The sequence below is a fragment of the Narcine bancroftii genome, chromosome 5 (genome assembly GCF_036971445.1).
Source record: "Narcine bancroftii isolate sNarBan1 chromosome 5, sNarBan1.hap1, whole genome shotgun sequence".
Taxonomy (NCBI): Eukaryota; Metazoa; Chordata; class Chondrichthyes; order Torpediniformes; family Narcinidae; genus Narcine; species Narcine bancroftii.
Genome location: NC_091473.1, coordinates 63,242,482 through 63,269,634, shown reverse-complemented (window position 1 = coordinate 63,269,634; position 27,153 = coordinate 63,242,482). Strand labels below are relative to the sequence as shown.

The 27,153-nt window shown below is 40.0% G+C and overlaps 1 protein-coding gene across 5 annotated transcripts in view; it reads left to right on the top strand.

Moving 5' to 3' along the window:
• The first annotated feature begins 16,925 nt into the window (after positions 1-16,925).
• The window catches only part of LOC138763443 (xenotropic and polytropic retrovirus receptor 1 homolog), a 379,170-nt gene continuing 368,942 nt past the window's right edge, over positions 16,926-27,153 (top strand). The window contains exons 1-2 of one of the 5 annotated variants that reach the window (XM_069937588.1): positions 16,926-17,042; positions 17,374-17,463. In XM_069937588.1, coding sequence (XP_069793689.1) covers positions 17,395-17,463 — 69 coding nt within the window. In that variant the 5' untranslated portion in view covers positions 16,926-17,042; positions 17,374-17,394. Of the gene's footprint in view, positions 17,043-17,114; positions 17,464-20,569; positions 20,621-27,153 lie in introns of those variants that run through there. The other 4 variants (XM_069937589.1, XM_069937587.1, XM_069937590.1 and 1 more) reach the window with 4 other exon arrangements.

Below are 27,153 nucleotides of genomic sequence, written 5' to 3'. Positions count from 1 at the left end.
TTTTTTATCCACTTGCTGCCTCATTTTTTTCCACATTTTTTGTAAAATTCTTATTTTCAACCATATTCTCATTATACTTTTCAACTTCTGTTAATAACACCAAAGATTGCTGGAAGCTTTCCATATAGATTTTCATTTCAGCTGTAAATACATAATTCTCTTTCATTTTTTTCCACCTTTTTGGGATTAGCTCCTTGTTCTGGACATATTTCTCATTCTTCTTGCTCCTCTTCCTGTTCACTGAAGCTGGAAGCTTCTTGTGTCTTTTTTAAAATGCCTCCAATTTTTTGTGCTCTGCGCATGCGCGTGGAGTCGTGCATGCGGAGTCACTTCTTCACCCCTAATGGGCGGCCATTGTCGAGGGAGACCTTGTACAGCAATATCTAAGATCTCCCCAGCTCCAGGCTTGTCTCCATGGGTTCTTACCTTTCCAACATCTCCAGGATCCTTTGTCAAGGTAGGCCTCTCTTCCTTATCTCTTTTTCTTGTTCAACTTCTTGTGTAGTTACAGGTGTTTTTTTTCTTTTTTGGGTGACATCTTTTGTTTTTTGGTTGATCTTCCGACACCTTTTCCTTCTATTTTTTTTAAACTTCTTCAACCTCTTTTAACTCTTTTTTTCAACTTTTTCAGAGAGAGATGGATTTACAGGCTAACCCCACGTTATCACATGGCACACCCCATATTACCTATGCTTTGTATGAAAAATTTCACCCCTTAGATTCCCTCAGGTTCCCTCCTCCCTTTCACCTTAAACATAAGATCTCTAGTTTAGACACCTTGGAAAAGGGAAACAGATTTAGGCTATTCATCCTCTCTATGACTATCATACAGACGCTAACCTACTGTGACAATATATATATATATATATATATATATATATATACACACACATATTTTTTTTACAAGATAGATTGTGGGGATTTAGAGAGTAAGTCACTTCACAAATAGACATTAACACTTCTCAAGTTGGACACTCAGTCACCAGTGGTTTTGCAAAAACAATGAAACTGCTTTGCTAAAGAATTTCAAAAGGAGGTGGAAATGGAAGTGTCTGGGCTGATAAGATCTTTCAAAGATTGGGTCTGGAGATTTGGGTGTCATGTGGTTTTGCAAGCAGAGAGAGAGGAAAATGTGATTCTTTGGAGAGAGGGAATTCAGTACTGCGGTGGCTTTTGAGTTTGCAACATGACAAGCTGGCAATCTTGGTGGAAAACCCTATTTTGAAGACAGGTTATGAGGTTATCAGCCTGTTGAAAAATCCTTGTAGTCCTTACAAGAGGAAATGGCTGGCTAGAGTGCTTCACCTAAAATAAGGAAAACAAGAGGAACTCTGTGGTGAGCTGGAAGAAGAGGTTATCAACTGGAAAACCCATGATGAGGCAAGTTTCTTGGGCAAGACACTGAAGTGACTTATAGAATTAAATCAGAATCTCTCTCTGAAACCAACAAGAACCTTCCTGAATGGTAAGCAAAAACTGGTGAAAATTCATAAATGTTGAAATCTGTGCACAGCATGCCTGATATCGGTGAATTTGGAAAAGTAAAAAGTGAATGATTGGACTGTGAATCAAAGAACTTTCCTGAACATATACACATTACATAAATGTGCGCTTAGAATTAGAAGGGGATTAAATTAGGTTAAGTTAATAGTAATAAGTTAAAGTTTGATCCTGTTTTTATGTTTAAAAAAAATTAAAAGCAACTTTTGTTTAAGTAACCACTTGTCTTTGTGAATTTCTATTGCTGCTGGGTTTTGGGGTCCTTTGGACTTGTAACACTACATTTTACACAACTGTAACAACTGTATACACAACAGCTTGGCTGATAAAGGCAAGCATGCCATAAGGCTTTTTATTGCTCTTTCTGCTTGTGTTCCTATTTTCAGGGAACTGGATAAGCAATGGGAGATTTCTCACAGCTCATTCATTTCAGTCAGCAGGAATTTATTCCAGTTAGGAGAGTTTCTATGATTACTCTGGAGAAGAGAATGGAAGCTAGTGAGTTCAGGAAAGGGAACATTGATATTCTGGACCAGAGCAAAGGAAGAGGTGTTGGATAGGCCCTGCCCTGGTGTATCCTCGGATTTTATGGAAGCAAAGGAGGAGATTACCTGATTAGATATCTAAAACAGCCTGCTCCTAGATTGGTTAGATGACATTCTGCTCTTAGAAACAATCCCAAGAATAACCCATAAATTCCTCTTCCACAGTAACCTTATCTGTTTGATTAGTCAATCAATTAAATTACCCATAATAATTGCAGTTCCCTTCTTACATTCTTTTGATATTTTCCTGTTAATGCTGTGTCCTTTCGGGAAGCAACACTGTTTTATATCATACTTATCTGCGACTATTTACACAGTTAACTTACCTATCTTGTTACAAATGGAATGTAATTTAATTAGATTCCTATCAGCATTATGCCAAGATTATATAACAGGATGTGACTTCATTAAGAGGAAGATGACAAAATATTTTTTATGCCATGACCAAGTAATCTTCATTCTGAATCTAAAGGCTATGGAGTTTTGTGTCATTCTAAATCCTTTTACAAGAAAACTGATGTCTAAACTTACATGGTGAGTACCTTGCAGGGATAATGGCTATGACATTAGCCATTTTATTATTTTGTAGCTATCCTATTGCTTTCAGTACTTAGCAGTGCTTTATGTACAAGATCACCTAAATATACCCACTCATTAGAGTCCCTAGCATCTCATGGTTTACAAAATTATCTTCTTTTTGTAACTGAAAAATGAATACCCTCACATTACCACATTAATCTTAATGATCCAGGCTTTTACCCTTTGACAAAACTTTTCATTATCCCTTTGCAACTTTCTACTTTCATCTATATTGTTCTCTGTATTGCTTCAATGAATTTGAAAATAAAATGTATACCTTTATGTGAATCTCTGATAAATAAAAAGCTGAGATCCTAGAGTAGAACCCATTAGTTACATTACATCATTCCCACTTTTCTATCTTCTACGCCCTAAAATATCTCTATCTCAAATGTTACTTTCAATTTCATTTTCTAGAAACATAGAACCATAGAACATTGCAGCACAGAAACAGACCTCTTCACCCCTTCTAATCTGTGCTGAATCACTTTTTTTGCCTAGTCCCACTGACCTGCACCCAATCTATAGCCCTCCATACCTCTCCCATCCTGTGGGATTTGTACCTGTCCAAATTCCTCTTAAATGTTAAAATTGAGCCCACATTCACCACCTCAGCTGAAAGCTCATTCCACATCCCACCACTCTCTTTGTGAAGAAGTTTTCCCTAAACTTTTCCCCTTTCACTCTTAACCCATGTCCTCTAGTTTGTATCTCACCTACCCTCAGTGGAAAAAGCCTACCTATTTTACTCTTTCTATCCCCTCATAATTTTAAATACCTCTATCAAACCTCCCCTCATTCTTCTACATGCCAGGTAATAAAATCTTAACCTGTTTAACCTCTCTCTGTAACTCAGTTCCTGAACTCTGGGCATCATCCTAGTAAATCTTCTCTGCATTCTTTCTAACTTATTGATATATTTCTTGTGGTTAGGTGACCAAAACTCCACACAATACTCCAAATTTGACCTCACCAATGTCTTAAACAACTTTTAACATAAATCTCAACTCTTATACTTAGTACTTTGATTTATGAAGGTCAACATGCCAAAAGCTTTCTTTACAACCCTATCCACCAGTGACACGATTTTCTTACTGAAGGGGGACCAATATCCTGATGGAGAGATTTGCCGGTGCTACTTGAGTTTAAACTAGACTGGCATGGATGGAGGTGGGACCCAAAGCAGCAGTGTGGTAGATAAGGCAAGTTTAGAGGACGACTGCAAACAACACTAGAGTTCCGATGGGGAAATGAGACAGGGCAAGTGAAGTCTCAATGGGGGAGTACTATGGTCCAGCGGCCATGGTTATGAACTGCGCGTAACGAATAGGCAATGAACCAGAGGGTGTTTAATTGTAAAACACTAATTTTATTTCTATCTCTTAAACTATCCTTATCACTAAATCTATCCCCAACTATGCACAGGTGACTAGTGTATGTGTGTGATGTACCCAAACCGGCCAAAATCTAGAAAATTACTTCAAAGTTCAGTCTTTCAAAATCAGTGTTGAAATGTAGGCTTTTGAAATTTGATGCCCAGAATTAATGATGAACTGATGGGGAGACTGCAGTTGTGGTTGATAGACTTACAAATTCTCCTTGCATTGCTTTTGAAGAAATGTCCATCCATACATTCCTGGTCCTTTTGTAGGTGAGACTCAAACTGGGCGGCGTCCATGAAGCTTCCAAGACACGGCCACTAGTCTCTCTAAGTGACTTTCACTGCTAGTCACACTCAAAATGAAGTGGTCTGTCCAAGTGACTTTCACTGTTAGTCACAATCGAAATGAAGCACATTGCTTCTCAAAAGACCCTCCTGGCACAGGTCAATCAACCCGAAAAGGCCCAGTCATTCACAGAACATGCTTTGCTCTGAATTCCACAAAAATGGCTGGCCGTAAGAGCTGCTTCAAACAGCTGCTTTCTCTTCAGCAGTCAGAATGGTTTTCCCTTGCAAAATCACAATATATTTGGAAATGTATCGAATAAGCAACAAACTGTAACAAGCCTTCTCTCAATTCTTCCAATGTATCGAATTGTTGCTGGGCTGTGACTTGTGTGGTGCTTGTGAGGGCAACTACAAGTTATAATTTTATATTGGGGAAAGACTAATTGTGATTGCATCAGAAATTAATTCTCAAAAGTTGACTGGAGTGGCTGTTTAAGCAAGGAGATGTCGAAAATGGGAGACGTTTAACTGTTAGAGGGAGAGTTCAGGTCAATATATTCCTGTAGAGTGAAGGGCAAAGCTTGCAGGATTAGGGAATTCCTTTTCAGGAAGAGTGAGGCTCTGTCTAGGTAAAAAAAAAGGAAGCATGTGCAAGTGTAGGAAGCTGGGATCAATAGAATCCTTTGAAGAGTATGAATATCTCAGATTTCACGCAAGGGAATGGCATGGAACATAGAACATTATAGCCTAGCACAGGCCCTTTAGTCCACAATGTTGTGCCAACCTATATAAACCTACCCAACAATCTAAATCTTCCCTACCTCTCACCTATAACCCTTTATTTTTCTTGCATCCATGGGCCTGCCTGAGTCTTTTAAATGTCCCTATTGTACCAGCCTCCACCACCACTCATCATTTCCTTCCAGGCACCCACTACTCTGTGCAAAAATCTTATCCATGATGATAAAATTATTGATAAGGAAGACCAGTTTTTAGATTGTGTGGATTTGTCAGAAACATTTCTTGTAGACTGGGATATTGATGTTGAAACTGAAAGTAGGGATTTTTCTTTATCACAAAAGGAATTGATAGGTAAACAGAAAACAGATATTAATCTTGCTGAAGTGAGAAATAAGTTTTTATCTGAAGAGGAAAATGAGAAAGTGCCAGTTGGATATTACCTTAAAGGTGGTGTGCTTATGGAGGAGTCACGTGAAGGAGTAGTGGCCGGACGGTGAACTCCAGCCCTCTCCAGAAAAGTTGGGAAAAACAAAGGAAAACACAAAGGCACAGAAATAAAAGTTAAAGAAAAGTGAGTATAAAGGAGGAAAGAAGATGGCGACAAAAAAAGAAAAATCGAAATCAACGGTAAGAAGAGAGGAAGAGAAGACAACGGAGGAAGAAGGAGAAGGCCTTACCTGTTCGAAGAGGCCCGCGGTGGAGAGAGAAACCCGCTCCCTCAGGTCGGTAGAAATTGGACTACAACAATGGCTCGCTGAGCCGAGTAAAAGTGCGCAACCGCGCATGAAAAAAACACACCGACAGGAGGGGGGACCAGCTGGGGTGTCGATCTCCACAGCCGGCAACGACAGCTGCAGAACACCTGCAGCAAGAAGAGAACACAAAAGACAATGGAAACAAGAAAGAAGAGAAGAAAAGGGCAACAAAGAAACAACAGATGGCCAACCCAGAGGAAGAAGAAGAGGAAGAGGAAGAGTACAGTGAAATAGAAGAAGAAGGGAAAGGCAAGATAAAGGTTTTACTTTCTCTTATTAAAGGATACATGGAGTCATTTAAAGAATGGCAAACACAGGAATTTAATGATTTAAGAAGAAGAATAAACAACACAGAAGAGAAAATGAATAAAATAGATATGACCTTAACAGAAATGGGAAAGAAAATGGACAAGATGGAAGAGCGGGCAGTAGCAGCAGAAATGGAGGTAGAGGACTTAAAAAAGAAATTAGAGGAATCTAATAAAAAAGCGATAGAGACACAAGAACTGTTAGCTCAAAAAATAGATATAATGGAAAATTATAACAGAAGAAATAACATAAAGATAGTGGGCCTTAAGAAAGATGAAGAAGGCAAGAATATGAGGGAGTTTATAAAAGATTGGATCCCTAGGATCCTAGGATGTCCAGAACTACAGCAAGAAATGGAAATAGAAAGGGCACATAGAGTATTGGCCTCTAAACCACAACCACAACAAAAACCAAGATCTATTTTAGTAAAATTCCTAAGATATACTAGAAGAGAAAAGGTACTGGAGAAGACAATGGAAAAAGTAAGAGAGGGCAACAAGCCACTGGAGTATAAAGGGCAAAAAATCTTCATTTACCCAGATATAAGTTTTGAACTCCTAAAGAAGAGAAAGGAGTTCAATACAGCAAAGGCGATTTTATGGAAGAAAGGGTATAAATTTATACTAAAGCATCCAGCTGTATTGAAAATATTTATTCCAGGACAACAAAACAGACTATTCTCGGATCCAGAAGCATGAAAATTTGCAGAACAATTACAAAATAGACTGAGGGATGAAGACGTGTAATGAGAGTAAAAATGACCACGATTGATATGTATGTGGGTAAAGAGGTATAAGAGTGTATAGGTATAATGTGCATACGTGAATGTATCTGTACTTAGAGGAAAATATAGATAGTATAGACAAGAATTAATAAGGGAAGGTAATGGAATAGAGAGAATAAGGAGGGAATTAAAAGAGTGACCTTTGTTATATATGAAAAGTGAAATCTTTTCTGGGGGGGGCTGGGTGGGGGGGAATAGCGGTCACTGCAAAATCAGTTGACGCTTGCGAGTGAATTCGCAAACCCAAATGGAGAGGGGAGATGTGGTTGTCCGACAAGGGATAAAGGACAACTCAGGAGGGGAAGGGGAGATTGGGGCTAAAGAAGGTATAAATAGGAGAATAAGGAAAATGTTTGATGTTTTAGGAATGTTGTCTTATAAAGGGTTTAAAATAAGAAAACAGAAATGGAAAAGGAGGAAAGGTAATGATGGAAAAACGGAAAGGGAAGATAAACAAAGTATAAAATGGCTACGTTGAACTATATGACTTTAAATATTAATGGAATACATAACCAAATTAAAAGGAAGAAACTACTAAATTTACTGAAAAAAGAAAAAATTGATATAGCATTTGTCCAAGAAACACACTTAACTGAATTGGAGCACAAGAAATTAAAGAGAGATTGGGTAGGACATGTAACAGCAGCATCGTATAATTCAAAAGCAAGAGGAGTGGCTATATTAATTAGTAAAAATGTGCCATTTAAAATAGAAGAGGAAATAATAGATCCAGCAGGGAGATATGTAATGATAAAATGTCAGATATATTCGGAGTTTTGGAATCTACTTAATGTATATTCACCTAACGAAGAAGATCAAAAGTTTATGCAAGATATCTTTTTGAAGGTAGCTAATACGCAAGGGAACATACTAATAGGAGGGGACTTCAACCTGAATTTGGATTCAAATATGGATAAAACTGGGGAAAAATTAACAGAAAGAACAAAGTAACCAAATTTATAATTAAATCAATGCAAGAAATGCAACTTTTGGATATATGGAGGAAAAAAAACCCAAAAGAAAAGGAATATTCATATTACTCGGCTAGACATAAAACATACTCAAGAATAGACCTATTTTTGTTATCAGCTAGTATGCAAGATAGAGTAAGAAAAACAGAATATAAAGCTAGAATACTATCGGACCATTCACCCTTAATATTGACAGTAAAGCTAGAGGACATCCCTCCAAGAAGGTATAGATGGAGATTAAACTCCATGCTACTTAAAAGGCAGGATTTTAGAGAATTTATTGAAAAACAATTAAAAATGTATTTTGAAATAAATACGGAATCAGTGGAAGATAAGTTTATACTATGGGATGCAATGAAAGCATTCATTAGAGGGCAAATAATAAGTTATGCAACCAAGATGAAGAAGGACTATAATCAGGAAACAGAGCAGTTGGAAAGGGAAATAGTAAATATAGAAAAAAAATTAGCAATGAAAGAGGATACAACTAAAAGAAAAGAATTGGCGGATAAAAAAATAAAATATGAAACATTACAAACATATAAGGTAGAGAAGAATATAATGAAGACAAAACAGAAATATTATGAACTGGGTGAAAAAACGCACAAAATCCTAGCATGGCAGCTTAAGACAGAACAAGCTAAGGAAATGGTATTTGCATCAAGGAAAAAAGACAAACAAATTACATATAATCCAAAAGAAATTAAGGAAAACTTTAGAGAATTCTATGAACAATTATACCGAACTGAAAACGAAGGGAAAGAAGGGAAAATAGATGAATTTTTGACTAAAATTGAACTACCAAAACTACAAATAGAGGAACAAAATAAATTAACAGAACCATTTGGAACAGTAGAAATACAAGAGATAATAAAAAAATTACCAAATAATAAGACACCAGGAGAGGATGGATTTCCAATAGAATTCTACAAAACATTTAAAGACTTATTAATTCCGCCCCTCCTGGATGTAATCAACCAGATTGATGAAACACAAAGCTTACCAGATTCATGTAAAACAGCAATAATTACAGTAATACTAAAACAAGGGAAAGATCCACTCTCACCAGCGTCATATAGACCAATATCTTTGCTAAATATAGATTATAAGATAATAGCTAAACTATTAGCAAACAGATTAGCAGAGCAGGTACCAAAAATGGTAAATTTAGACCAAACTGGATTTATAAAAAAAAGACGCACAACAGACAATATTTTTAAATTTATTAACTTAATTCATGCAGTAGAAGGAAATAAAGCACCTGCAGTAGCAGTTGCTTTAGACGCAGAGAAGGCCTTCGACAGAGTAGAATGGAATTATTTGTTCAAAGTATTGCAAAAATTCAGTTTACCGGAGAAGTATATTAATTGGATTAAAGCATTATATAAGGGACCGTTAGCGAAAGTGACAGTAAATGGACATGTATCAAAGCAATTTAACTTAAGCAGGTCAACGCGGCAGGGATGCCCACTATCACCTTTATTGTTTGCGTTAGCTATAGAACCACTAGCAGAATTGATAAGAATAGATAATAATATAAAAGGAATAAAAATAAAAGACAAGGAATATAAAATCAGTCTATTTGCGGATGATGTTATAGTGTACTTAACAGAACCAGAACTATCAATAAAAGAATTATATAAGAAATTAAAGGAATATGGAGAAGTGTCGGGTTACAAGATAAACGGAAATAAAAGTGAAGCAATGCCTATGAATAATGCGGATTTCTCAAAATTTAAGAAGGAATTTCCATTTAGATGGCAAATGCAGGCAATAAGATACCTAGGTGTACAAATAAACAAAAATCGCGGCCAATTATATAAACTCAATTATTATCCACTAATGAAAAAATTACAGGACGATTTAGAGCATTGGAAAGATTTACCACTAACACTAATAGGAAGGATAAACTGTATTAAAATGGACATTTTTCCAAGGATATTATACTTATTTCAGGCATTGCCAATACAACTGACAGAAAAATTCTTCAAAGAGTTAAAGAAAATAATAAGGAAATTTTTATGGAGGGGGGGAAACCGAGGATAGCACTAGATAAATTAACAGAATGGTATAAACAAGGAGGCTTACAATTGCCAAACTTTAAAAATTATTATAGAGCCGCACAATTAAGATACCTATCAGATTTTTATCAAACAAGGGAAAAACCAGACTGGACGAGATTAGAATTAGATAAAATAGGGGAAAAGATACCTGAACACATATTATATAAATGGGATGAAAAATTGGTACAACATAGAACTTCTCCAGTATTACATCATCTCCTCAATATTTGGAAGAAGATTCATGTAGAAAGAAGTAAAACAAATTATCAATTACCAAAACTAATGTTGACGCAAAATAAGTTACTCCCTTTTACAATAGATAACCTTTCCTTTAGAGAATGGGAAAAAAAGGGGTTAAAAGAATAGAAAATTGTTTTTCAGGAAGTAGATTCTTATCCTTTGAACAAATGAGAGATAAGTACAATATAACTGGAGATACAGTGCTGGCATATTACCAACTGAGATCCTACTTGAAGGATAAATTAGGAAGCAATTTGAGTTTGCCAGAGGGAAGTAACCTTGAATATGTGATTACAGATACAATGTTAATCAAAAGATTTATAACAAATATGTATATTAAACTGCAAGAAAAGGAGAATGAGGAAACAAATGGTAAAACTAAACAAAAATGGGAACAAGATTTAAATATAAAGATAAAAAAGGAAACATGGGAGAAATTATGTTCTGGAACGATGAGAAATACAATAAATACGAGGCTACGTATGATACAATATAACTGGTTACACAGACTATACATTACACCTCAAAAGTTAAATAAATGGGACCCAACAGTATCTGATAGATGTTTTCAATGTAAAAAAGAAATGGGAACAACAATTCATGCAATCTGGACATGTGAGGGAGTAGAAAAATTTTGGGAAGATCTCAATCAGATATTAAATAAAATAACAGAAAACAATATACCAAAGAATCCAGAGATCTTTCTCCTAAGTAACATAAAAAACAAAGAATTTGGAATTGATTTGTAGGATGCACAAAAAAGATTTGTTAAGATAGCTCTAGCCGTAGCAAAAACATGTATTATGTCAACCTGGAAATTGGAAGATAATTTGAAAATACAACAATGGTATATAGAAATGAATAAATGTATTCCATTAGAAAAAATAACATATAGTTTAAGAAATAATATTGAAATATTCGAACTAATATGGGAGCCTTACATTAAATACAATAGCGAAAACCTACCGGGGACAAGCATTACCTAAGTTGATGGAAGGAGAAGGAAAGAAAAGAATGGACTCAGTAGAATTTCTGGTGTATTTTTGTTGAATGACAACATTGTCTGACTGGTTTAATATAACCTAGATTGTATACCTAAAATGGATGGGAGGGGGGGGGGGGGTGGCTTGGGAGGAGGGAGGGGGGGGGGAGAAAAAGTCACTGTATATGTGTGAAAAAGAAAAAGTGTGTATCATGGCTAATGTGATTTATGGTGTGAAAAATAAAAAAATAAAAAAAAAATAAAAAAAGTGGTGTGCTTATGAGAACGTGGAGACCAAGGGATATATCTGCTAATGAAGAATGAGCAGTTATTAATCAGGTTGTAGTTCCTAAAGTATATAGGAATGAAATTTTAAACTTGGCCTATAGCACACCCTTGGGTTGTCATTTTGGAATAAAGACTGTTGATAAAATAACAAAACAGTTTTATTGGCCTAATTTAAGGAGGGATGTTGTGGCTTTTTGAAAGATGTATCACATTTGTCAGTTTTTGGGTAAACCTAATTAGGGGCCGTCAAAGGCACCACTACAACCTATATCTGTTTGTGGAGAACCCTTTTCTAGAATTATTGTGCATTGTGTTGGTCCTTTGCCTGGTAATCAGTACTTGTTAACTGTTATGTGTGCAGCTTCCAGATTTCCAGAAGCTATTCCACTTAGGAGCATAAAAGCTAAATTCATAACCAAAGCTTTGGTTAAATTCTTTACCTTAGCAGGAGTGTCTAAGGAAATTAAATCAAATCAAGAAAGTAATTTTATGTCAGGACTTTCCCAACAAATTATTTATAAATTGGGAGTTAAACAAATTACATCATCTGCATATCATCCTGAAACTCAAAGAGCCTTGGAAAGATTACATTCGACATTCAAGAGCACAATGAGGATCTATTGCTATGATAATGAGAAGGATTGGGATGAGGGTGTCCATTTGCTTCTGTTTGCAGTAAGAGAGTCTGTATAGGAATCATTAGGCTTCAGTCCTTTTGATCTGATGTTTGGCCATCAAGTTAAAGGACCTTTAATGTTGTTGAAAGAACAATGGGTTAATGAGGACATGCAGTTAAATTTATTTGATTATGTTTGAAAGTTCAAAGACTAGTTACAGAAAGTCTGGGAATTGGCTCAAGAGAATCAGAAGATGGCTCAAGGAAAGATGAAAACCGTGTATTATCAGAACAATGCACCTGTTCTAATACAGCAAGGTACATGGCCAATATACCTTCCTTATCCATCTGGACCAAATACCTTTTGGACATTCTGAGAGTGTCATTCGTTTCTTAAAATGTAAGAAATAAACAATATTGACACTGTGCAATACAAAATAGTTCTGGAAAACTCAGCAGGTCACGTAGCAACTGTAGGAAGTAAAAGATAACCAATGATTTGGGCTTGAGCCCTTCATCAAGGTATGAACCAAAGGTTCGTCAAGGTATGAGCAAACCCAACCTTGGTCCAATCCTTTCCCACCTACGTCTGCGACACCTCACATGCCTTCCATCTCTTCAATTACTTCAGATTTCCTGAACTGGACTGCTTCATCTTTACAATGGATGTCCAATCCTTTTATACCTTCATCCCCATAGAGAAGGTCTTAAAGCACTTTATTTCTTTCTGGACCAGAGGCCTGACCAGTCATATTCTACCACCACCCTCCTCTGCCTGGCAGAACTTGTCCTCACTCTAAACAACTTATCCTTTAACTCGTCTCATTTTCTCCAAATCAAAGGAGTTGCTAAGGGTCCCAGATATGCCTGCCTCTCTGTGTGCTTTGTGGAGCAATCCATGTTACAAGCCTATACAGGCAAGACCCCTCAACTCTACTTCCGTCATAATGATGACTGCATCAGGGCTACACCTGCAATAAGCTTGTCAACTTCATTCACTTAGCAGCCAACTTCCACCCCAATCTCAAACTCACCATCTCCGATAACACCCTCCCCTTCCTGGACCTCTCCGTCTCCATCTCTGGAGACAAGCTTTTCAAAGACATTTACTATAAACCCTCCAACTTCCACAACTACCTGGACTACACTTCCTCACACCCTGTCCCGTGCAAGGATTCCATTCCCTTCTCTCAATTTCTCCATCTCCACAGCATCTGTTCTCAAGATCAGATCTTCCAGTTCAGATCTTCCAAAATTTCCGCCTTCTTCTACAAACGTGGCTTCCTCTCCACCACCATCAACTCAGCCCTCACCTGTATCTCTTCCATTTCCTGCTCACCTACCCTCAGATGCATCAAACGTAGAATCCCCCTTGTCCTCACCTACCACCTCACCAGCCTCCGCATCCAACACCCTCTGAAATTTTCCAGCACTTTCAACAGGATCCCACTTCCAAACAAATCTTCCCTCTCCTCCCCTCTGTGCCTATCATAGGGACCACTCCCTCCCCCGTGCTCTCATCCCTCCCTTCCAATCGCCCTCCCCACCCCGGCACCTTCACCTATGGCTGCAGGAGGTGCCACACTTGCGCCCACACCTCCGTCACCACAGTCCAGGGCCCCAAATTGGCCCTTCAAGTGAAGCAACACTTCACGTGTATCTGCATAATTGATTTACTGCATCCAATGCTCCCTTTGTGACCTTCTCTACATCAGAGAGATTGGGCGCAGACTGGGAGAACGCTTCACTGAGAACCTTCACTCCGTCCACACCAGTGACAGAGATCTCCCAGTAGCTAACCATTTCAGTTCTATGTCACACTCCCAAACTTACGTCAGTCCATAGCCTTGTGTATTATCCCACCAATTCAACCTGTAAATTGGAGGACAACACCTGACTTTCCGCCAGGTGTCCTTAACATTGACTTTTTCAGTTTCTGCCAACCTGCTCTCTTCACCCCCTGCCTTCCCTTCCCCCTTCCAGCTCTCCTCCCCTCTTCCCTCTCTATTCACCCAGCCACCCCTCCTCCCCTAGCTTACTGCTGTCCCCTTCCCCTCCCTCCCTTCTCCACCTATTACCTCCTGCCTTTGCGACTACGCCTTCCCCCTCCTACTCGGATGCCTGCTGACATTTTTCCATACCTTGATAAAGGGTTCAATCCTGAAATGTCAGTTATGTACTTTTATCATTGCTATATAAAGGACACTGTTTGACCTGCTGAGTTGCTCCAGCATTATGTTTTTACTTCAACCACAGTGGGTACAGATTTTCGTGTTTTACTTATGAACAAAAGATTGTTAGGCGCCTGAATATAAAAGTGGGAGGAAGAGAGGAGAAGGTAGGAAGGGATAGGGCTACAGGGAAATAGGTAAATAGGCCATAAGGAGGGGAGAGTAGAAGAGAAAAAAAATCTAAGAAGTGATTTGGGGGAGCTTGGTGGGGAGCTGGAGGGAAGGAGACAGAGGGATAGGGAAAGAGACTCAGAGGAGGTGCTTACAGAAAATGGAAAAGTCAATGTTAATGCCATCTGGTTGCAGAGTGCCCAAAGGAAATATTAAATGTTGCTCCTCCAATTTGCAGGTAGTCTTAGTTTGGCAGTGCCTGAGGCCATGGATAGACATGTCAGTATGCGAATGATGTGTGAAATTAAAATGTTTGGCCACGAGGAGATCCCAGTTATTGCAGCTGTCAGAGGGAAGCTCAACAAAACAATCTCCCAGTCTGCGTCCAGTATTTCTGATATAGAGGAAGCCACAACAGGAGCCCCAGATGCAGTAGATGATCCCTGCAGATGCACAAGTGAAGCGTTGCTTCACTTGGAAGGACTGTTTGGTGCTCTGAATGGTGGTGGGGGGCAATTGAAACATTTCTTGCAGTTACAGGGGTAGGTACCAAGGGGGTAATGAAAGGGAAGGGTTGAGTTAACAGGAAATTACCAGAAACAGTGGTCCCTACGGAAAGCAGAGAGAGTAGTCCCTGTGGAAAGTGGAGAGTTGAGGGTGTGTCTGGTGGTGGAATCTTTGGAGGATAATATGTCAGATGTGGAGGATGGTGGGGTAATAAATGAGGACAAGGACAATTCTGTCCTTTAGTTAATACACAAAAGTGCTGCAGAAATTCAGCAGGTTCATACCTTGATGAAGGGCTCTGGCTGGAATCATTGGTTATATATCTTTGTCTCCTATGAACACTATGGGGCCTGCTAACTTTATTAAATTTATTTAAATTTAGACATACAGCATGGTCACAGGCCATTTTGATCCATGAGCCTGTGCTGCGCAATTACACCCAATTAATCTACACTCCTAGTGTATTTCGAATCGTGGGAGGAAACCAGAGCCACCAGGGAAAACATACATAGATATGAGGAGAACATACAAACTCTTTACAGACAGCGTTGGATTTGAACTTGGCCCCAATCGCTGGTGCTGTGACAGCATTGTTGTAACCACTATGCTCACCGTAGCGCCCTTTAAAAAAAAATGAAGAATTCTATTTGTCAGCACTTTTGTGTATTAACTACAATCACAGCCATTACAAACTGTCTTGTTCCAATCCTGTCCTTGTTGCACCTCGGAGCGGAGGGGGCCAGGGCAGAAATGCAGAAAAAAGAGGAGATGCGGTTGAGGGCTTAGTGATGGTAGTTCTCAGGGGAATCACATTTTAGAATATATCTCAGATGTTCTGGAATGGAAAACCTCATCCTGGGATCAAATGAACAAGATGAAGGAATCAAGAGAAAAGAATAGAATCCTTACAGGGGACAGGGTATGAAGAGATGTAGTCGAGGTAACTGTGGAAGTTTTGTGGAAAATATCTATAGCGAATTTGTCTCCTGAGATGGAAACAGAGAGAGATTTAAGATCTTCCAGTGGGCAACCATTTTAATTCCACACACCATTCCAACACTGACATGTCTGCCAAGCACTGCCAAACCAAGGTACCCACAAATTGGAGCAACACATAATATTCTGCCTGAGCACTCTCCAACTCGATGGTATTAACAACTTCTGCAGTTTCCATTAAACCCTTCCTCCCACGTCTCTCTCTTTCCTGCCCCTCGATATCCTTTCCACTAGCTCTCTATTCAGAGAGCTACCCCCACACCCTGTCACCTCATTTTTTTTCCCTCTTCTACGTTCTCATCTCTATCTACCCATGACCTCTTACCTATTAAGGCTGTACTCCTTCCCCTTCACCTGTTTTTTGCTCATACCGTGACTAAGGGCTCAGGCCTAAAACATTGGTTATCTTTTACTTCCTATATATGGTGCATGACCTGCTGAGTTTCTCCAGCACTTTTGTGCATTGCACAACAATCACAGTTTCTGCAAACTGTACTGTTTAACAGTACTATCATCGTATTGTTACAGGTTGCCTGACGAAATTAATGGTGAGCCAACTTCTCCTAGCTTTACAGTCCTTCTGGTGAACATGCTCCCAGTATTGCTGTGGAGGGAATTCCTGGATTTAGATTCACTGATGAAAGACCAGTCTTAGACACATTTCCAAGTAAGGATGGCCTGTGACTTGGAGGGGACCAGTAGGGATGGTGTCTAAGGCACCTGCTGCCTTGCCCTCCACTGCATCCCCGAATGCAGTTTCTCAATTCCCTTTAACGGGAACCAATCCCATGACCTATCCAAAAGGGGGACTGCTCCTTTTCCTCGAAATGATTCGAATCATAATTTTAAAAAATCTCTTAAGTTTTGGTGTCACATCGCTATTGTGTCCTATTTGCTGCACTTATTTTGCTGGATGATGCCCAGAGGAGAGGCCGAGTAAATGTGCTGGGGGGGGGGGGGGACACCGTTAAATCAAACATTTTTGTATGTATTATGATCACACACCATGTCATTAATCGCCTGAGGCCGACAATCCTCGTTGCTTTCCTGAAAGTCCTGATCACGGCTCGGTGTTTCCACGGAGCGCATCCAGGCGAGAGGCGGCGTCCATCCCAGCCGACTCCTCAGAGAGGCGGGGCGGGAAGAAACGAGCAGGTGCGTGATCCGCCGCTCTGCGCTGCAGCGGGGAGGCTTTTTCATGCTCTCCCTCGCCGCGGGCGGTGACGAGCCGACGCTCTGCAGCGCCCGGAGATGGGTGGGTGCGCGCGCGCGCGCTCTCGCTCAGTCGGGACCGTGCGCGGTCGCGGCGATGTGTCTTGTCAGTAAGATGGCGGATCATTGGTAGACGGTGTCTGTGTGAGGGAGGGAGGGAGCAGCATTTATCAACGCCAACACGCAGAGCGAACCGGAATCACGCTCAGTAATGGTGTTGAGTTAGCAGATGTTCCCAACTCACTGCTGGGATTCTTCGTTTTGTTTTTAAAAGAAGAGCAATCTTTCACCAGCCATGAAATTTGCCGAACATTTATCAGCTCACATCACGCCGGAATGGCGTAAACAGTACATCCAGTACGAGGTGAGCACCGAGCCGGGTTGGCTCCTAATACCGGGGACAGCTCGCGTCTGGGGAGGGTGGGGAGAGGGAGAGAAGGTGAAACGGAGTGATGAAGAGGTGAGAGAGAGCGAGCTGGAGTTAAACGGGATATGAGTAAAGGGGATGCGGGCGGGGTTGGGGGACGAATGCGGTGCGAATGAAAGGGAAGAAAGGAAGACGGCGAGAGTGACGGGAGAAAAGTGCCAAATTAATGAATGAGGCTGGTGAGGAGGCACGAGTTAGTGGTCTTGGATATTGGCGAGGGTGGCAGACATGGATATTGGTGAGGGCAACAAGTCGGAGCAGTGATGATGGGGTGACGAGCATTGGCGAAGACTATGGACAGGGACGAGTGCGGTCGTTCGATGGTGAGGGGGAAAACACGGGTGAGGGTGCTGAATGGGGCTGCGAACTGGACCGGCAAGAATAACAAGGTGGGCGGGGTGATTGCAGTGAACACCTAGAAAGGCTGGAGGAATTCAGCAGGTCTCGTAGCATCCATAGGCGGGAAAAAAAAGAGGCTCGAAACGTCGCTTATATAGCTTTGCCTCCTGTGGACGTTGAGAGACCTGCTGAGTTCTTCAGCTTTTCTCGTTTTTCTCAAGAATAACAAGGCGACGAGTGGTGGTGCCTAGCAAGGGTGATGAATGGAAAGGTGGGGGGGGATGGGGCGTGTTTGGTGGGGTAACAAGTAGTAGTGCGAGTGACAGTAGGTGGGTACAAGGCAACGGTGACAAAAGTGGTGAAGGTCCAGGGATGATGACTACAGGGAAAGAATGAAGATGACAGACAAATAGATGAGAAATGATGAGCTTGACAAGTAAGAGTCAAGATGGGTAGGAGTAAGACTGACATGTAGGAACAACAGTGGTAAATGTAGGCAAGTGATGGGACGAAGGATAAGAAACAAAGGTGTTGGTAGTGAAATGTAGAGAGGATGTTGGATGGATAAGGGGTTGAGGGTGACAGCTGATGGAGGTAGGAATAACAGTGGCAATAAAGAAGAGTGTTATTGGTTATGGGTGAGATTGATATAAGAGGAGATAATGTATAAGGAGCTGCAAGGATGATGTGGTCAACGAATGGAGGGAGTGAAGGTCAATGTTAAATATAGAAACAATACAGAAAAGGTCCTTTGGCCCATCATGCCAACCATTTAGATTCATCTACATTAAAAGTGACAAGAATGATGTGGGAGACAAGATTGACAAGGATGACTAGTTGAGGGGGGGGGGTTATAGTTATAATGACAGTGAGTAGGCATGCAAATATAATGAGCAATGATAAACAGATTGTGGGAGAGACAGGAGGCATTAAGTGATGGGGTCAAATGTGATGGCTGGGTCGTTGTATGACAATGGTGACAGGGATGATGATGGAAAGGTAGAAAAGAAGGGTGATCAACATCCTTTACAATTACAGATATGTATGTTATTGCTAGATGAGTTTTTTGTTTTAGTGTAGGATTGAAAAAGTTTAGGAGAATAGTTTTTAATATCCAATATTTCTCAGTATTGCAAATGTTATAAACATATAACAGTTTACAGCGCAGAAATAGGCCATATCTGCCCTTTGAGTCCATGCCGGTTCATTTAAACAACTCCACTAGTTTCCCCCCCCCCTGCTCTCCAACTCCATCACATCCATGAACACATCCAACCTTCTCTTAAATTACAGAAAGGACCCTGCCGCAACTATCTCCTCTGGAAGATCATTCCATTCTGCCACCACTCTCTGAGTGAAGAAGCATCCTCTAACATTTCTCCTCAAGTTTTGCCACCTTACCCTTAACTTATGCCCTCTTGTTCCAACCTACCCTGCCCTCAGGGGAAAGAGTCTCCTCACGTCTAGTCTATCTATTCCCTTCATAATTTTAAATACCTCTATCAAATACCCTCTCAGTTGTCTACGTTCCAATGAATAAAGTCCCAATCTCCTTAATCTTTCTCTATACTCTAGACGCTGTAAGACAGGGAACATCCTTGTAAATCTTCTCTGCACCTTCTCCACCTTATTTATACCTTTTCTAGAATTTGGAGACCAAAACTGAGCACAGTATTCCAAACCTGGCCTTACCAATGTCTTAAACAGCCGCAGCATCACTTCCCAGCTCCTATACTCTACACTATGATTTATGAAGGCTATATAGTAATAGGCTTTCTTAATCACCCTGTCTACACGGGAATCCACCTTCAATGAACTCTGTACCATAATCCCCAGGTCCCTCTGTTCCTCTGCATACCTCAATGCCCTCCCCTTAACTGCATATATCCTATTCTGGTTATTTTTTACCGAAATGCAGGACATTAAATTCCATCTGCCATCTTTCAGCCCACTCTTCCAAACAAACCAAATCCTTCTGTAATCCAAGAAAACCTTCCTCACTATCCACCACTTACCCTATTTTCATATCACCTGCATACTTGCTTACCAAGTTAACCACCCCCTCCTCTAAATCATTAATATAAATGATAAACAACAAGGGACCCAGCACCGATCCCTGAGGCACCCCACTCATCACAGGCTTCCAACCTGACAGACAGTTGTCTACTGTGACTCTCTGCTGTCTATCTTCCAGCCATCTTTGAACTCATCTCACTACCTCTCTTTTAATCCCTAGTGACTGAGCCTTACTGTAATAAAACCTTACATGTGGAACCTTATCAAAAGCCTTACTAAAATCCAAATAGATCACATCAATGTTTGGGTCAGTGTAGGCTGGGAATGGAATATAAAGAGATTTCAGAGCAGTCAAGTTTGCACATCTTTTAAAAAAAATATTGGGGCAGGATATGGATGGTATGCAATGGCATGTAATTAGACTTCACCAAAACAGCAATTGTCAGAGTAATTTGACTTGATCACTAACTTACAATTTTGTGTTAGTTAAATATACCAGACTTAACCATGCAGTTATTTATAATTTTGCCACCATACATAATTTCACCTCACCTTCAAAAATGATGTAAAGTTCTTCTGGATGAGTAATAAAGTAGAACACATGAAATAAAATAACTAACAGTCTAACAAAGTATGAGACAATAGATAGAAGCTGAGTAGTAGATTAATTTTGTTTCCTGCACCTCAGTTTCTAGATATCAGTGAGCTCAATCAACATAGGGGTGCTTGAAAAGTACAGGTATATGTATCCAGTTTGTGTTCTGTTACCATGGCTGTGACTTTTACAAGCAGATTTCAAAGAAGGTGTAATGTTGAGTGTTTTCTCTTAGTTTCATCCATTTTAATACAGCTGACATTTTATGTTTACAACACTGGTCATTCCATTTTGGAAGTATGTAGAGTCTTAGAAAACTGTTCTTTGTAACAATGTGTCCTGAATAATGTCACTAAATTAGAACAAATATTAATTGTTCTAATACAAATCCAAATCAGGCTACAGAGTAGTCTGTTGTTTTTTCAGTTGTGCCATTTGCAGCTTTTCACCTTGCAATGCTTCCCTTTCATTCATTTAATTTCTTATCATCTCTTTTGTTCTCACCTTCTCTCCCATCTTTCTTGCACCTTAAATTTATTCATCTCAAACATTCTTTCTAAAGAAAGATTGACATGAAATGTGCTGAGTGTTCCAGCATTTCATGTATTTAATTTTTTTCATTAAATTATGTTTATCCATCAACTTTGATGTGTGACTTTTGTTGTAATCTTTACATTTTTCCAATCTCTTTCAGTATTACTTTCTTGGGTGAACAGATCATCAACATTTTTTGTATAATATATTCATTTTATTAGAAAGTATAACAGAACAATTGGCTATTCTGGATCTAAACTCTGTGCTTCCCTCCCTATGCCCATTAATATGAAGTCCAGAAACAGATCTTTGCTGACCTTATGCCCATTTACACTAATCCCATTTGCCCATATATGGACTGTGTCCTCCTATGCCTTGCTAAATTAGGTGTCTGTCTAAATGTCTCTTAAACATAATAATTGTATCAAGTTCCACTACCACCTCTGCATCACCATTCACTGTGTGTGTAAAAAATAAAGAAAACAAAATCCTCAAATCTCCTATAAACCTTTTGCCTTTCATCTCAGACCTATGCCTCTAGGAAACAGAGACTGGCTATCTACCGCATCTAGGTCATTCGCAGTATTATGCTTCCATCATGTCACCTCTGAACCCCCTTTGCTCCAGAGGGAAAACAAGCCTAGCTATTGAATCTCTCCCCAGAACATCCAGGTGATTCTCCTCTGCATCTCTCCAGCACAGCTACATTATTCACATCCATTCCACTTTAAAAGCTCAAAATCTCTTATGGCATTTTCTTTCCTGTGAATCTTGCTTTCTGAATGCTTTAGGGTGTTTAGTTTGAAAAGCGCTATAAAAACGCTGTTGTTGGATTATACAGCCATCTGTATTATTCTAGCCATCTGGATGTATTTAAAGTCTGATCTTGGGCTGCATAATAGCATATGGAACTTGATGAGCAGAATAACACAAAATTATTCAAGGTTTGGACATTTCTGGATTTGTGGGAGTTGGAGGGAGAGGAGATTGGAGGAAAAGTTTTGCTATTATCTGATTCCACCGGCATTGAATGAAGATCTACCGGGACCAATGCCTGAAGAGGGCGCAGAAAATCAGTGAACCGGTGCGGACTCGAAAGGCCAACATGGCCTGTTTCCGCTCCATGAATGGTTATATGGTTATATGGTTTTAATGATCGATGGTAGTGGTTTACACAAAAGGAAACCTAGTATCACGATAATTATAGAGAGGAAAATGCTTTTGCAATTCACCAGGAGTTGGGAAATGTATGTTTAGGGATGCTATTATTCTTTTTTCTTTCTTTGGCTTGGCTTCGCGGACGAAGATTTATGGAGGGGGTAAAAAGTCCACGTCAGCTGCAGGCTCGTTTGTGGCTGACCAGTCCGATGCGGGACAGGCAGACACGATTGCAGCGGTTGCAAGGGAAAATTGGTTGGTTGGGGTTGGGTGTTGGGTTTTTCCTCCTTTGCCTTTTGTCAGTGAGGTGGGCTCTGCGGTCTTCTTCAAAGGAGGCTGCTGCCCGCCAAACTGTGAGGCGCCAAGATGCACGGTTTGAGGCGTTATCAGCCCACTGGCGGTGGTCAATGTGGCAGGCACCAAGAGATTTCTTTAGGCAGTCCTTGTACCTTTTCTTTGGTGCACCTCTGTCACGGTGGCCAGTGGAGAGCTCGCCATATAATACGATCTTGGGAAGGCGATGGTCCTCCATTCTGGAGACGTGACCCATCCAGCGCAGCTGGATCTTCAGCAGCGTGGACTCGATGCTGTCGACCTCTGCCATCTCGAGTACCTCGACGTTAGGGGTGTGAGCGCTCCAATGGATGTTGAGGATGGAGCGGAGACAACGCTGGTGGAAGCGTTCTAGGAGCCGTAGGTGGTGCCGGTAGAGGACCCATGATTCGGAGCCGAACAGGAGTGTGGGTATGACAACGGCTCTGTATACGCTTATCTTTGTGAGGTTTTTCAGTTGGTTGTTTTTCCAGACTCTGCTATATGAATTACACGAAGAGTACAGATGATGTCAGCAGTTCTGTTACTGAAGCTCTTGTGGTTTATTTGGCTGAATCCTGAAATTGGATTACTGCCTAGAATCATCATACTGTTATTTAGCTTCAAGGAACATTGGTGAATTTTTGAAACGAAAACAATATTTTCACTATTGTGGTATCTTTGATTTCTTGGCTACAGCTGGGTCATCAATGTTTGCTCTTTAATGATGTGGATGTTGGACCGGGAACTGATTTTTAGTGAAGATTTTCAGGATTTCTACCATGTTGTTCTGAAGACATGGTATCCTGGCAATGTCTCCTTCTTCCGTGCTATAAGGTGCACATTTTTAGTTGGAATATATATACCAATATACACTCTTACCAATTGAGACTTCAGCTTTTGTCTCAAGAGATTGAGGTGTATTTTTCAATCACCTAGTTGATACATTATAAATCAAACAGAGCCCCTCAACTATGAAGAAGGGCTTGTCCAAAATGTTGTTTATATATCTTTATATCTTCACAGCAGCCTATGGACGCTGTGAGACCTGCTGAGTTCCTTCAGCATTTTGTGTTTGTACTACAGTCACAGTCTCTGCAGGCTTTTGTGTTTCACAAGAATTTTCAATGGCGCAGTTTTGAGAGTCTTGTACACTGAGGAGGGTTTCTATATTTTAGTCACAGCAAATTTAAAAAGCTTGAAAAGGCAATATTTAATGAATTAATTGTTAATTGATTTAATGAAGGTGCATTGGGTGCTCCAATGAGTCATTTGGATTCTTTCTTAGTTGAATTTTAATTGATGTTGATAAACTGACATTGATTTGTGTGAGATGGGAAATAGATCTCAAATGAGTATTAAAAGGCTAACATAAGTATATTTCAGTTATTTAATGTTTCACCATAAAAATATCTTTTAGCTGACCACTGGTTCATTGTCCAAAAGCCTATCAGTCTTTTTATTTCCATCAAACCTTAGAATTCCTCCTCTTTAGTGTTTGGATTGTAGGGCTTTATACTGCTCAGAAAGTGCATCTTAGAGCTTAACACAAGTTGGAAAAATTGAACAGCTAAGCAAGAGCAGCAAAAACTCTAATATTTGAAGTCAACTGAACCAAAATAAAGTGACACAGTGACAGCTGATAGGGAGTTTGTATGCAAGGACAGGCATGGCAAAATTGCAGCCATGGGGATGAGTTACAATTCATTAAGGACACAGGCAAAAGGAGTAACAAATACAGGGCCAAAAGTTTTGTATTTAAATACACACAGCAGAAGAAATAAAGTGGATGATCTTGTAGTACAGCTACAGATTGGCAGATATATGATGTGGCCATCACGAGTGTATACACAGTGAATGGTTGATGCCAGAGGTGGAGGTGGCTATAGGATGGATGTCATTGGGAGCTGAATGTCCAAGAGTACACATTGTATTGAAAGGAGAGGCAGGTAAGCAGAAGAGGTGGTTTGGCTCTGTTGGTAAAGAATAACATTAAATCATTAGAAAGAGGTAATATAGGATCAAAAGATATAGAATCATCATGGGATGAGTGAAGAAATGGGAAGGGTAAAAGGACACTGTTAGCAGTTATATATTAGATCTCCAAAAAGTAGCCAGGATGAGGACAACAAATTAGAATAGCAAATAGAAAAAGCAGGTCAGAAAGGCAATGTTATGGTAATCATGGGAGATTTTGGGAAAACCAGGTTGGGACTGGATCTCCGGAGAGAAAATTTGTAGAGTAGCCTACGAGATGGGTACTTAGAGCAGCTTATGACTGACCAAGAAAATGGCAATTCTGGATTGGGTATTGTGTAATCAACCAGAGTTGATTACCCTTAGGAGGCAGTAATCATAATATGGAATTTTCCCTGCAGTTTGAGAGGGAGAAAGTAAAATCTGAGATGTCCGTATATCAGTGGAATAAAGGGAACAGAGGTGCGAGAGGAACTGGCAAAATTAATTGGAAAGGCACACTAGCAGAGCAGCAATGGCTAGAGTTTCTGCAGGAAATATGGAAGGTGCAGAACATGTATATTCCAAAAAAAAAATGCTTGAATAGAAAAATGACATAACTGTTGCTGACAAGAGAAGTCAAAGGCAAAGTAAAAGCAAAAGAAGGGGCATACGAAGAAGCACAAATTAGTGGTAAGATGGAGGACTGGGAGGCTTTTAAAAGCATGCAGAAGGCAACTAAGAAGGTCATTAGGAAGGAAAAGATGAACTTAAAAAGGAGACTAGCAAATAATATCAAAAAAGATACTAAAAGTTTTTTAAGTATATTAAAAGTTTTAAAAAAAGAGGCAAAAGTAGATATAGGACATAGAGAAAATGAAGCTGGAGAAATTTATCATGGGAAGCAAAGAGACGGCAGAGGAACTGAATGAGTATTGAGGAACTGAATGAGTATTTTACACCAATCTTCACAGTGGAAGGTATTAACAGTTTACCAGAGTATCAAGGGTATCAGAGAAGAGAGAGGAGTGCGGTCACGATCACCAGAAAGAAGGTGTTTGAGAAGCTGAAAGGTCTAGGGGTAAATTTCCCTGACCAGATGGAATACACTCTCAGGTTCTGAAAGAAGTAGTTATAGGAATTGTGGAGGCATTGGTAATGATCTTTCAAGAATCAATAGATTCTGTCATGATTCTGGAGGATTGGGAAATTACAAAGGTCATTCTACTAATTGAAAAGGGAGGGAGGCAGCAGAAAGGAAATTATAGACCTGTTAGCCTAACATCAGTGGTTGGGAAGTTTTTAGTCAATTGTCAAGGATGAGGTTACTGTTGTTCCTGGAGGTGCATGTCAAGATAGGCCAAAGGCAGTCAAGTCAAGTTTATTATCATCTAATTGTACAAGTAAACCTAACCAAACCACGTTCTCCGGTCCTCGGTCCAAATTAAAAGCAGACATACAACTAAACAAATACACATATGGACAAACATTACATAAGCAGAACAAGGATGCCATCTATAAAAATAAATAAACATTGTTTCATGAATATGTGAGTCTCAGATGGTTAGTGTGAGCAGCTCCTTTGGTCGTTCAGCAATCTCACCGCCTGTGGGGAAAATGTTGTTTCTCAGCTGGGTGGTGCTGGCTCTGATGCTCCTGTATCTTTTCCCTGAAGGGAGCAGCTGAAAGATGCTGTGTGCAGGGTGGAAGGGGAAGAGATACAGGAGCATCAGAACCAATGATTTTGCGCACTCTCTTCAAACAACGATCCCGGTAGATCAAGTCACTCTTATGGTCTTGTGGATTGATTTCCGATCTATTTCTCTGCGGCATCCATACCATACTGTGATGCAACTGGCCAGGACACTCTCTCCTCATAGAGGTTGACGTAATGGTGGCCAGTAGCCTTGCCTGCTTCAGTCAGCATGGTGTTGTCCTTCAGTGAAAATCTTGCCTGACAAACCTACTGCATTTTTTGGATGTAACCAAATTTAGGCTAGGCAAAGGACATGCAGTGGATACTTGTATATTTGGTCATTGTAAAGGCCTGTGACAAGGTGCTGCAAATGATGTTATTTAACAAAATGAGAGCCTATGGAATTACAGGAAAGGTACTAACATAGATTGGGGATTGGCTGATTGGGAGGAAACCGAGTAGGGATAACCGTTTGGCAACTGGTTACCAATGGTGTACTGCGGGGTCAGTATTGGGGCCACTTTTTAAAAAATGTATTTTAATTATTTGGATTGCGGTTAAATGGTTTTGTGGCTAAGTTTGCAGATGATTCAAAGATTTGTGGATTGGCAGGTAGTGAGGTGGAAATGGAGAGGCTGCAGAGAGGCTTGGATAGATTAGAAGAATGGCAAATGTTGGAAAGTATATGAGGTACAGGCTTGGGCTCCTTATTTAAGAAAGGATGTGCTGGCATTGGAGAGGGTTCAGAAAAGATTTACAGAATGATTCCTGGAATGAAGAGAGTACCATATGAGAAATATTTTACAGCTCTTGGACTGTACTCCTTGTAGTTCAGAAGAATGAGCAGAGACCTTGTAGAAGTATTTTGAATGTTGAAAGACTTGGACAGAGTAGATGTGGCAAAATTGTTTCCCATGATACGGAAGTCTAGGACAAGAGGTACATCTTAAGGATTGAAGGTTGCCCATTTAAAACAGATGTGGAAAAATTACTTTAGCTAATTTAGCTAATGTAATCATTG